The 12956-nt window shown below is 39.9% G+C and overlaps 2 protein-coding genes across 2 annotated transcripts in view; one reads left to right on the forward strand and one right to left on the reverse strand.

Annotated features, from left to right (window-relative positions):
* Positions 1-4746, reverse strand: part of peli1b (pellino E3 ubiquitin protein ligase 1b) — a 28166-nt gene extending 23420 nt beyond the window's left edge. Inside the window, exon 1 of the mRNA XM_086093248.1 lies at positions 4360-4746. The gene's annotated coding sequence lies outside the window, so the exon portion shown is untranslated. The remainder of the gene's footprint in view (positions 1-4359) is intronic.
* On the forward strand, positions 147-1013 carry LOC147164207 (uncharacterized). The gene is made up of 3 exons (XM_086093523.1): positions 147-229; positions 341-540; positions 691-1013. Exons 1-3 carry the CDS (start codon positions 147-149, stop codon positions 1011-1013), a joined length of 606 nt encoding a protein of 201 aa, XP_085949649.1.
* Positions 4747-12956: the final 8210 nt, after the last annotated feature.

The raw sequence follows: 12956 nt of genomic DNA on the forward strand, positions 1-12956 counted from the left end.
GACGGGCTTCCTACGTCATCGCCAACACATAGTTTCGTGGGTGATTCGAAATAAAATGGCGCACCAAGACGACAATGAGCTCACAGGTGACACTGACACACCCAACTCGCATCTTCAAACCTCAATTCAATCAGATTTGTTTTGCAATGGACGCAACGTCCAGTCCACAACGAAAAAGAAGAGAACATCCCTTGTCTGAGATCATTTTGAGCAGATCTCTCCTAAAAAGGTAAAAATTATAATAACCAGTGTGAATATATATTGTAAATTATTGTGACAACACAGTGTATCCCTCGTTTTAATGTCTTTCTTCTACTTGCTGATATTTCAAAAGGTGAAGTGTAAACTTTGTTCTAAAGAACTTGGGTACCAAGAGAATACTCTTTAGCCCCAATAAAGCACAAGAGGCTGAGAGGAGGCTCACAGCTGAATGTGCGACAGTGATCCGGCACAGGGCATCTTCCTCCTCGTCCTCCTCCAACCCATCATCTTCATCAACACAACCGGACACATCAGAAGCTTCCCAGCCTGTGGAGCAAGGTAATATTCGATACATTCTAATGGTGTTAATTAAGCAATAGGAAATGAGCGGCAGTGAATTATTGTGGGATAAGGCATTCTTTTGCTCCCATCTCTACGATGGGCAGCCAGAAATGCCTGTTAGCTGTTAGTCTGTTTGTTGTGTCTTAGGTGACAAACTGTGGCGGCGATTGGACCACACAGTCATGCAGAGGAGGACCCAGAGTGAGACCGCAGATGCGACTGTGGAGGTCCACATTTACCTGGAGGAACCCAACATAAGCAGGATGTCAAACCCCCTGGACTACTTGGAGCTGCACAAACATGTCTACCCAAACCTCTGCAAACTAGCAATAACCTTTCTCTGTACCCCGGCCTCATCCGTCCCTTGCGAAAGACTATTTTCAAAAGCAGGAGAAATCCTATCTAAAATAAGAAACTGTTTAAAGCCCAAAACTTTGGAAATGCTAGTTTTCCTCAATAAAAATGAATGAAAGGTGTGTCTTGTTCCTTGTTTATATGTCAATGTCTAAAATACAGCAATCATTCTTTCAAGTACCACACGCACATTCATTCACATCACAACTCCCTGCCCTTTTAACCCCATCAAATCCATGGTATCATTTTAATCACTGTCTGTCATGACATTTATTTTCCACATGAAGGCGCAAGAGAACAAATGAAGCCTCATGATGCTTCGGCCCAGGAGCGAACCAGTTGGATGGAAGGCCTCATTGCTTCATGATGCTTCAGTTTACCATCACTACATACTACGTCACACGCACGTTTGTAGTCACAATAAATGGCGGGTGATAAAGTAAGATATGTTTGGGGAGATGAAGAAACACGATTCTTTTTATAATTCATTAAAGAAAAAAAACATTAATGCAATTTTAGATGGCTTTATTAACATCAGCTCTCAATGTAACGACACACTTCACTTACATGCGGGAGGGAAGCCAACAAGACAAACTACTTCCGTTCAGTCCGTCAAAACCAACATTCCCACCTGAAACTCCCCATTGTCCCAAAGTTCCGTCACTACGTCATCTCGTGGCGCATATTCGCAAAAGAAGAGTGGATGGAAACATGCATAAGTCGAATGTCCGTTTTGCACATTTTCACAAAATTTTCATAAACATTTCTAAACATTTGGATGGAAACCTGACTCGTAATGAATTGGCTAATGCTTTAAGGCGTAATGACTACAATACGTTATGGGGTGTGATGGGACATTTTGCATCTTTCTGCCAACTGTAACAAAGGTAAACACTACTGCTGAGTCGTACTTCTGCTCTGGAAATTTCAGCGTCCTTTCAGACGTCAAAGTTTGTCAGTTTATACTGCCCCGTTCAGTTTCTTTTCACATGGTAAATATTTTACAAAACACTGTATTATTTAGTAAGTATTAAAGCAGTGAAACCAAATCCTTTATTTTTGCTCGCGGCTGATAATTCTGGGTTTAAAAACAAAAGATAAATATTTTAGTTTTATACTTCTTTGCACAAAGCATGGGCCAAACTTGTTACATGTTTCATCTGTTATTTTCCCTAAATATTTCAATTCCTGAGTCAACACTAATCATGCTTGAAATGAGCTGAAATCGCATAGTAGCCCTCAACTTAACTCAAGGCTAGTGTCACACCCTCTCTCTGTGGTTGGACATGTTGTATCATGTGTGCTAACTTGAACTGCATTCAACATTCCAGTCTGACCTTCATCCATTCCTTCATTGACAACAGTAACGCAGCATCCCGCTGACACCGTGTGTGTGTGTGTGTGGGGGGGTGGGAGGGTGTTCGAACCTCCATTAAGACATTTGAGTATCTGCCTGCTCCCCTCTGACATCATCAGCTCGGGTTTCCTCGTTGAAATTGAGACACTAACGTTGGGAACTGAGAGAGAGGCGTACATTGTCAAACGTCCTCTGCTCGACTGCAGAACACTCTGGCAATAACAGGCACATGAACTGGCTTTAACGCACTCACAAACTCAGCAAATTCTGCCAACATGCATATCCTGCTCAAAAGATTCCCATTTTAGGACCCATTCAAAACACGGAACATTAGACAATATTAACGTGCGCCACCAAAATCTGATTCGAGGCAACAAAATCCAGCATGTTAATCACGACAGGATGAACTCAAATAAATGAAGAAACGCAAACGTAGTCATCACTGATTTGTACCTGAATGCACTCCTCCAGGGGAGTTTGCTCAACATGCGATAGCGAGTGTCACTAAACGTAGTCATCACTGATTTGTACCTGAATGCACTCCTCTAGGGGAGTTTGCTCAACATGCGATAGCGAGTGTCAGTTTTTTTATTATTATTATTTCTTACTACTGCACCGTTCCAGAAAATTAATCACCTTTTTGAAGCTTTACCATTATTCAGAATTTAAACTTTACTCAACAAATGATCAAAGTAGTCTGGTGAAAATGTATATTGCCATTGTATTTTGAAGGCACCTTTATAATTTAAATAATTGTGCGCTCTACTTCTATGCAGACATTCTTACACAATTGTCTCACTTAGCTATTTGTTATTTGCCTTTTTGTGGCTTTATCATACTCAAAAACCCTGCCAACACGAACAGTATTATCAGATAATCAAATTTAAGTCACTCTGAATAGGATGCATAAAAAATGTGATTTGGACATGCCTACCTGCCACCCATTGACACGAAATCCAGCATGCATGATGGGATGCACAAAAATAAATGAAGAAGCAAAGCTGTGAAACACAGAAAGTCTGCCATTGTGGTTTGAAGGTGCCATTCACTTCATACGGCTCCCAGGGGAAAATTAGGTATTCCGCTACTATCCAGCCATGTTCCCGCATATCCAACTCCCACTTCTTAAGGTGGGAGAAAGGCCTGCAGAATGTTCTGATTCTACGCAATAAAGCCTCAGAGTGTTGCAACAGATGGGAAGTTTACCCTACTGCAAAAAGGCGAGCGTGATCCCAATCTGCAGCCAAACTTGCAATCACATCTTTTCAAATGGGAGAGGATGGAGGAATGGGATGATGTAGAGATAGTCAAGGCTAAGTGAAATGAAGTCATTACGGTGTCAAACTCAAGCCCCATGGGTCATTTCTGGCCTTCCATGTCATTTTAGGTGCTCTGCAAAAGCTTGCCTTAGAGTAGTGGCAAGTCTTCTTGTATAACCGAATCATACTGCCCCCTGGTGGCCATGGTGGGCACACCAAAAGGAGCATCACTATGAATTGAATTGACACATTAAATCATTTTGAAGAAATTGTTTAATTCTGTACATTCTATTTAATTGGGTTAAGTACAATACCATAGAGTGCTATTTTCCTTTCAAGATTTTTTTCTGCAGTTCTACTTTGACCCCAGTGTTTTTAAAACACCAGTATCTGTACTTTTACCACCTTTTCCCATGCTGAAAACAAGTTAGAACGTTTTTTTTTTTTTAAGACAACACGCACACATATACACACACACACATTGCTTTCCCTCTGGCTGGCTTCCTTATCAGGCAATGTTGTTGCCTGTGCAGCTTAGGCTGCTGGTGACAGGTCAGCATGCACACTGGAAACAGGAGGCGATGGAAAGTAACAACCCGGGAGCACATACAAATGCGAAACATAAATCTAATTTATTAGTATTGACGTACAAAATCAAGCTAGGGATTGAGCACAAAGAAAGACCCCGCCCCCGCCCCCAGGCGTAATTTACAGCTGAAACCAACACTAAAAACAAGCTAGCGCCTTCTCTGTGGCACTAAAATGGTCATGTTAGTTGCCTCTAAAGGAGCCTAAACCCGCTTACTGACGCTAATTTGAGAGTCGGAGAGCGTGTAAAGGACTCACCGTGGGTTCAATGACGGCTTTATTTCCAGCGTCTCTGACTGACTGCCACCGGGCTGAGCTCTGCCGCTGCTGGGCTCCACCACCGCCGCCGCCGCTAATTTAGCAAGCTAGCTCAACCGGCACGTGAAGCAGAACAAGGCGCTGGCGGGGAGGAAGGGGGGGTGTAATAATTCTTGATTCATGAATAAAGGTGAAAATTGTCCAAATGAGGCTTCCAGGAGGGTTGTTGAGGAGTGTGTCCGCCGAGGAGGAGAATATCCAGTGAGCGTGAGTGGAGACTCGGGTTTGAATGACAGGCTGTCCTTTGTTGTGAGCCTTCCAACGTAAACACACACTGACCCTACTTCCACACATCCACATGTCCCCGGGCAAGAGCCAGCTAGCGAGCCGGAGTGGGCGGGTCGAACGCTGAGAAAACGCTGCGACGTCACCGCAGAGAATGCTGGGAAGTGTAGTTTTCTCGCTCGCTTTTCTGCTCCAGGATGTGCTGAAGGCGGTACCAACCGCAAACTAACTCAAAAACCAATGTTAAAAAAAATCACACACACGAGAAAAACGAAACGAATTATTTTAAATTGCTTATGGATCATATAATTCATAATATATAAACAATAAAACAATCACAAATAAAACCAACAATAAAAGAACATTAAAAAAGAACAAAATTAAAAAAGGACAGAGCTTGAGACTAAGTCTCATGCTGTGTTCAAAGCCTATGCTAAAAATGAGGTTTTGAGGCAGCGTTTAAAATTGCACAGTGTGTGTGTCTGACTGATGTGCACTTCAAGGTTGTCCCATAAGATCCGCAGACCGCACTATAAAAGGCTAGCCTCTATCCTTTCTGATTTTCCACTTTAGATTTTTGGCATACTCCATAAGCAGCTGGTCAGCTGAGATAAGGCAGGCATTTAGTGATTTGAAGACAAATAGCATAATCTTAAGGGCACAAGTGGTGTTCAAAGGCCAGGCACCCACCCTGTCACACCAATTACTGCGACCAGGCAATACACCAGCCACGTTTATCAGAAATAAAATGTTTCTGTCGCCCCCCGAAAGGTTTGAAATGCATGCTTACCGTTATGAAATAGATTTCCCCCCCTTCATTTAAATTATTAAGTTTGTTTAGGTAAGTACCTATACAATAATTAGAAAATACAAACATATTGTAAAAAATGCAATAGGATGATACAGGTTGAATTTGCATCTATAGGGCTATAGATTACGATACTTCGTATACATTACTAGTGACAAAAAAAACAACCCATTATACAGTACAACAGGAGAAGTAAATAGATGGCCATTAAAGTTAAAATGAGAATAAAAAAATAAATAAAATATCAAAATAATGAAAATTCATTTCATGTTGCCCTGTTCTGAAAGTGAAGTCTTTTTCATGCACGGTCAGTGGTATTTTTATTTATTTATTTTACTTGAAAACAGGAACTTTTTTAACTCCTGTGGCACTTGTGGGGTATACCTGGTAGTTCTATTCAATTAAAAGAGGGTTCTTAGGAAAATATATTTAAAAAACAGTTTTAGGGCATAATTTGATGCCTTAGATGCGGTTAAATATACAGCAAATGTCTAATATAAGAAGCGTGCTTTCTGCAGGTGCTGCAGACTGGATGCACAGGCTCTTGCATAATCTTTGCACACGCTGCAATGTAATGTGTGTGTGCGTTGCCATGGTTTCAAGAGCAAACACCTCCAGTTGGCGTTTCCAAATAGCAGAAGCGGGAGCAGTGGACACACCTTCCTTTGATTTGTGCTGATGGATGTTCTTGTCACTCTTTGTGGAGCCAATGAGCTGCACGTCTGTGTGAAGATGTCAAGAGAACATCCGTCTTTTGGCAATTTTTTACTGAGCGTGACACTGTAATCCCACTGGGAATTGTTCCATAGTTTGCCTACTCCGCACACAGACACTGAATGTGCGCTTTATTAATGCATTTTAGATATAGTTTGAAATTAGATCGAAATAGTCCTTAGGCAACCCTTGTGAGGACAATGGCTCACCTGTTTTCTGATTTTGGTCATACGATGTTTGCAAGCTGAACCCTGATTGGTCGCTGTGATGTCATTTTCAGTCGACAGCAAGTGACAAAGATGGATACAAACAAGAAGATTTTGCTGCAGAATTCATATTCCACAAAAACATTTTTGATCAGACTGTCGTGTTTAAACTAGTGAGGGCGCATAACTGTTTACTCTTCCAATACCGAAATAAACACATTTAAAATGAACCTCTAATACTTTTAGTTACTTTTGCAAACGTAAGATGTAGTTAGTTATTTATTTTTTTAAAGCATTTGTTTTTCTTTTATTCTGTTTATGAAAATGTTTTTTCAGTTTTCGTTTTAGTTAATTTTGTTTGTTTTCGTTTACTATAATACATCCCGCCTGCCACCCAAATGATGGATGGCTGGATGGAAGTATTCCAGTTGGCCACATCTTCTCTTTGACTAAACGATGAGACACCAAATCTTGGTCAGGCGTTGAAGCGATCTCTGCCTCGACTTCCCAAGTAGAATAATCCGTCTTATCATGATGTAAGCGACATACATCAAAGCGTCTGTCATGATGACTTGAGGGGCTTTGGGTTCCTGACAGGCTGTTCTTGTCGTGCTTGTTGTTGTGCGATAAGAGCAAAACATAGCAACAGCTGGGCTGCTGATGTGTGTGTGATAGAAACACGCCGGGCTGGTGCAATTAAATAACAGCACTGTCCCGTGTTTGAGGGGCCGAGGCGAGCGTTGTTGTCATGCTGCCATGGCGACGGTAACCATGCTGGCCAATGTTTACACAATGTTTAGCATATCACACAAAGCAGCAGCAGCAATTGTGTGCGCTGGCTTTTTGCATGTTGATCTCAACACAATGTAACATAAAGTCCTTAGAATTTACTCCACATGGGTTGAGGAGTCAAGAAAATGGAAGCGTAACCTATCCCGGGACGCAAATAGTTGATCTGCCGCAAGGCCGCTTTCTTATTTTAAGATTTAATCTCCAAAGGTTGAATGAGGACTCGTCCAAACCACTCTGCATAATCTGCATTTGAGGTATAAATAGTCCTTTATAGTCATGCAGGAGGCGTCAGGAGGTACACCTGCACAAGTCAGTAATATCCATTGTTGCATCAGAAATTTTGTGCTTATGACTGATACTGAGGTAATAATGTAAAAATGTATATTACTGTGCAGTGGTGCAGACGCACACAACGAGCAAAAAACAGTAACATTGTTTTGTATATTAACCGTTTACATGTGCTGCTCCACTATTTAAAAAAAAAACTTTCTAAAACTTTTTATGACCATTATATATTAGCATTAAGCGAAAAGAAGAAGAAAAGCATTCTAGCTATTTGCTAGCCCGTCTATGACGTTTTCTCATTATATGTTAGCATTAAGCTTGCCGAATTTACGACAGTTATGTGATACATTATACATTAAAATGATTTATTCTTCATTTGCATTCTCTCATGAGGATAAAATGCTATTGTATGTAATTAAAAAAAATATAATTTGTAATAATGCCATAAAAGACATTTGAAAACATTTAGTGAAATAGTATGAAAATATATAAGTTTGTATTTCATTTTAATCCAAAGTATTCAATTTAAGCACCTTCATTTTACATTGTTATGATTGAATGAAGTGACTCCATTTGAGTAGAATTGTGTAAAATGTAACAAAATAAGCTTTACAATAGGATTCCTGAGTCCCTCACAGTTGTTTTGTGCTTAATCTTTAAAAAAACATTTTTTTTCTTTTTCTTTTTATTTGGAGAGAGGTCAGTATTGTTCATTCAGTAATTTTAACGATTGGACATGTCATCATCATTGTTCTCTCTCTCTCTTTAAAAAAAACATTTTTTTTGTATGTGCGTGAGTATGTGCACGTGCGTATGTATGTGTGTGTGCATGTGTGTGAGTGTGTACTCATTAGTTCACCTAAAACCTATAAAAAATCCCGTACCGTTCACCTAAACCGAATACTTCAGAATCCAGCTAGTCGTGAGGTTGTTAGGAGACCCGAGGAAGGATCAAAGAAAACAAAGGAAAGTGAAATCCAGCACCGACCAGACATCACCTACTACCCACTGGGTTACCAACCAGAGTCTTTCACCAACCCCAGAAACATCTCAATTCCAACAAATTAGGGAGACCTCAAGAGACCAAAGGAGAGACTGAGGAAAGGAAGGAAGGATAGATGAAGCAGAGTGAGATCCACAGACATCAGCTTCCACCGATTCAACGACCAGAGGAAGAAGTAGATTGTGTTTGAATTTCGATAGATGCTGGTGTGGTGGATCTAGCATGCATGAAAACCTCCACTTAATGCTTAATCTTAATGCAAATCAAAGACTTTGAATGTTTTGAATGCTATCTTAACTGTGTACAATGAAGGCATTGTCTAACATCGTGTGTGAGTGTGTATGCGCTTGTGGGTTTATGTGTACACATATTACATAAGTGTACATTTCCATTTCTTTTTTTCCTTTTTACCCAAAACAAATAAATAAAGTTAAGCATGGAAAAAATTATTCTGTGTAATTAGCGACATGCTGCAAAGTTGATGAGAGTAAATGTGAAGCAGATGTTGCTATTAAAACTGCCGCAAAGCCAGTTACATGTGTGTGCGCGTGTGTTTGTTTGTGAGTTAGAATTTTCCTGTCATTGACAGCCATATCTGGAAGTGTTTCATCAATTAGTGCTTGGCTACCATGTTTGACTCATCCTGTTGCCTTTTAATGGCAAAACATACAACAAATACAACGTGTGTGTGTGTGTGGATGTCATGTCACTTCACCCACTCTAAGTGTGATGTCATCAATGAGTGACCACCAAGCACGCTAATATATAGGAGGATGCTATTTCACCGCCAGTGGTGATCATCTTTACTACAATAACCAGAAAATAACAATAAAAAAAATGAAGACATTAGTATGGGAAAAAAATTATTGATACCATTTGACTGATGGGTGTTTCTGGTTGCTAACAGGTTGCCTTTTTGATTGTTTTTTTAAACATTAGGTAGTGCTTGTTTTGGGCTTTGTTTGGTTTTGACCTGTGAAAATTGCATTTGCTGTTAAACAAAGATGAAAACCAGAGAGGTGCCTATGGGAAAAAAGCAAACCATTTTGAAGCTAAAAAAAGACGGAACATCAATCAGAGCTATTGGGCAGAGACAGAAGGCTACAACAATCTGGGATGTCGTGATAAAAAATTATTATTAAATAACAAAACAAAAACAAAGGAAGTGACCTTGCCATTCAAATACCTTAAGAGGGGGCTGTCACACACACACACACACACACACACACACACACACACACACACACACACACACACACACACACACACACACACGCAAACTTGTCTTTGTATCATCGTGGGGACATCTAATTGACATGATGCATTTCCTAGCCCCAATTCAAACCTAAACTCAAAAACAAAGTCTTGACCCTCAAAAAGAGGTCTGAACTTGTGTGGACCACCAAAATGACCCCACAATTTTAAGCCGGCCCCCACAATGGTAGTTAAACCTGAAAAAACACGTGTGTATGGGCTCCACAGTGTAGCAAAGACAAAGGCATACACACACACCTAACCAGTCAGTTAAGTGAAGTTCCAGAGGCGGTTGGGTCATCATCATCATTGCGGTTGTCGTAGCGACAAGGTACACAAGTGATGCAAGGGCAAAGCATGATGTCATCGGGCTTATCTGTCAACGGAGGAGGAAGAGGAGGCCTGTGGCTGTTTCTGGTCGCCGCGGGAACTGTTGTGGGGTGGTGGAGAGAGAGAGAGGGGGGGGGGGGGCTTTGAGGGGCTTTGACTGTGGCACGAGCCACAATTCAAACACTCCAAAGGTTAGATTATACCTGACATGACAATGTTGTGTAATGTAAAACACAACATTGCAACTGAAAGCGCTCCTTTCACAACACGCAACATTTTTAGAGGAACATGTCATTCGATACCATCCAGCAACACGTAAACAAAGACACCACGCAGTGGAAGCTCGTCCCTAAAGTGGAACAATTTGGGGGACAAGGCTCAAAAGTCAAACAAATACATTATAAATAGCATCTTAAGAAATATATTTTTTTTTCAAGAATGAAACACTTTTTCATCGAATAAAGTCATATTTTTTCAAGAGTTAAGTAAAATCCTTTTTATTATATTTTTTAAAGGTTGAAGTCACATTATTTGAGAATACATTTTCTGAGAATAATGGTAATTTTTTTTTTTTTTTTACATTAAAGTCACAGTTTTTCCAATGTTTTTTCCCTCAAGAATAAAGTTCTTTTTTCATAAAAGTAATGTAAAATCTTTTCAATTCCATTTTTTAAATAAATCAATTCAAGTATTAAACAATATTTTTTTAGAATAACATTTTCAAGAATAGCATTGTTGTAGAATAAAGTCACCGTTTTCAAGAGCAGTTGCATTTTTTTTAGGTCATTGATTGAAGTCATATATTAGAATGCATTTTTTAAAATAAAATTGTATTTGGAATAGTCACAGTTTTTCCAGGAATAATCTTTTTTTCAAGAATTAACATCTTTTTGTGAGAGTAATGTCAAATCTTTTCAAGAGCAACATCATATTGATAAAAAATTTAGTCATTTTGAGAGACAGTATACAAAGAATAAAAACTGCATTATTTCAAGAATGAAGTTATATGTCTTTCCAAGAAGAGTAAAATAAAAAATATTTTCAAGAATGAAGTCACATCTTTTTAAGAATAAAGTCATTATTTTAGAATAAATTATGAGGTTTGATGATGTTTCCAGTTTGAAAGGATTCAACTGGAATTTAATACTATTTTCTTTACATAATTTGAAGAAAAGTTGGTATAAAAATTCACTCAATTTCAAGTAGTCAGTACGAATGTGTGCTAAAAGTTGAGGTAGAAAGTATTTGGTGCACTCTGTGAACTGCAAACTGAAGAGGCATTTGCTGGTGTCAAGACAGCCGTGTGTCTCCCATGACAACGTGCAAAAATAGAGGCCACACAAGTGAGCGCTCGGTTGCCACAGCAATGGAGCATGTTGTTGTGGTGATGCGGTCCACACGGGGAACTGATTTATGGACAGCCGCTTTGGACTTTGGCAAATTTATTAACACACATGCACATGCACATGCACACTAAAATTGTCTAATTAACTAAAAAACTTGACCTTGGGACCAGGGAAGCAAGGCAGCGAGGCAGAGGTGCTCAAAAAGGTAATGTAATTTTTAACAGAAACGAGAAGGCAAACTTTAGGCCGGACAGTCCTACTTTTCAGTGACGTTTCTGGCATCCTGCGCAACCCTAAGCCAGTGTTCTGTCAGATGAGCATACCTCGTCAGATCAGCATACCCCTATAGTAAACTCTATCTGTTGCCTCACCTTAAACTCAACCAAATACCCAACCTGTTCTTACTGTGCATGACCTGTTTCCTACAGCGCATGCACAGAAGTGCAAGGTATGCTACTTCGACGGGTATGCTGTTTTGTCGAGACACCGGATGCCGGTGTGTCCGCCTTTTAAAGAAAATGAGCAGTGGTTGATTTTATGTGACCCAACAACAGCCCCACCCCTGTTTGTCACAACTGGTCTGTATTGGCCATGAGTGGCTTCAGTTAAAAATCTCGTATATCATTGGTTCAATCAATGTAAACAAATCTCCACGTGTGGCTATCTGACTATACGTCATTACCTCGTCGCCTTCTTTGACAGCAGCAAAAAGGCAGTGCTAGCAAAAATGCCAAAACGCCGGACATCTTTTAATATTGAATGGACGACGCCACCTCCAGTTCTGCCTCCTGTTTTTTCCTCAGTGGCATTGTCTCCAGACCAAACAACATCGCTGGTCTCATCACAGTTTTATAAACCTTTCCTTTCATTTTTGCTGAAACTCTTCTATCACACCTGACACTTTTCTCCACCCGTTCCAGCCTGCCTGCACACACTTCTTCACTTCTTTTCCACACTCTACATTGCTCTGGACAGTTGACCCTAAATACTTAAGAATACTAAATAAACAAATTCCAAAACAACAAGGCTCAAAGTACAAAATAACATTATGAAAACTAGTAACGTCTACAAATTGACAAGGTAGCCTACTTGGGTTGAGACAAACAGCAATGGGAGGCAACACAAATATAACATGGACAATAAACCGACAAAAACAGGGAACAGGGGAAAAGGAAAAAGCAGTGAACTAACGAGACAACGTGACACCTGGACATGACACACGTGGCTGAGGGAGCTGATTGGATGACGCAAGGGACCGGTATGACAAGCACAAGTGGACATGATAAAACTTGATGAGTCAGACAAATGACAACAGGGACACAAGGAGAAACATGACAACAAAATCTAACCAAAACTGAAAGTAATAAACATGAACCATGACAAAAATGTTTCTCCAAAAACAAAAATCTTTGAAAAAAAAAATCATGACAATAAAGTCATATTTTTTGGTCAGGTGTCATAAATAAACAATGAGAATGAATTCCACCTAGAAGTTGCCAGGGCAGATGGTTGAGATTTTTCAAACACACCCAATGTGATGTAATTACTGGTTCAAGTCAGTGACATTATCGGTA

Source organism: Leptonotus elevatus, chromosome 13 (genome assembly GCF_054856555.1).
Source record: "Leptonotus elevatus isolate MCC_2025b chromosome 13, RoL_Lele_1.0, whole genome shotgun sequence".
Taxonomy (NCBI): domain Eukaryota; kingdom Metazoa; phylum Chordata; class Actinopteri; order Syngnathiformes; family Syngnathidae; genus Leptonotus; species Leptonotus elevatus.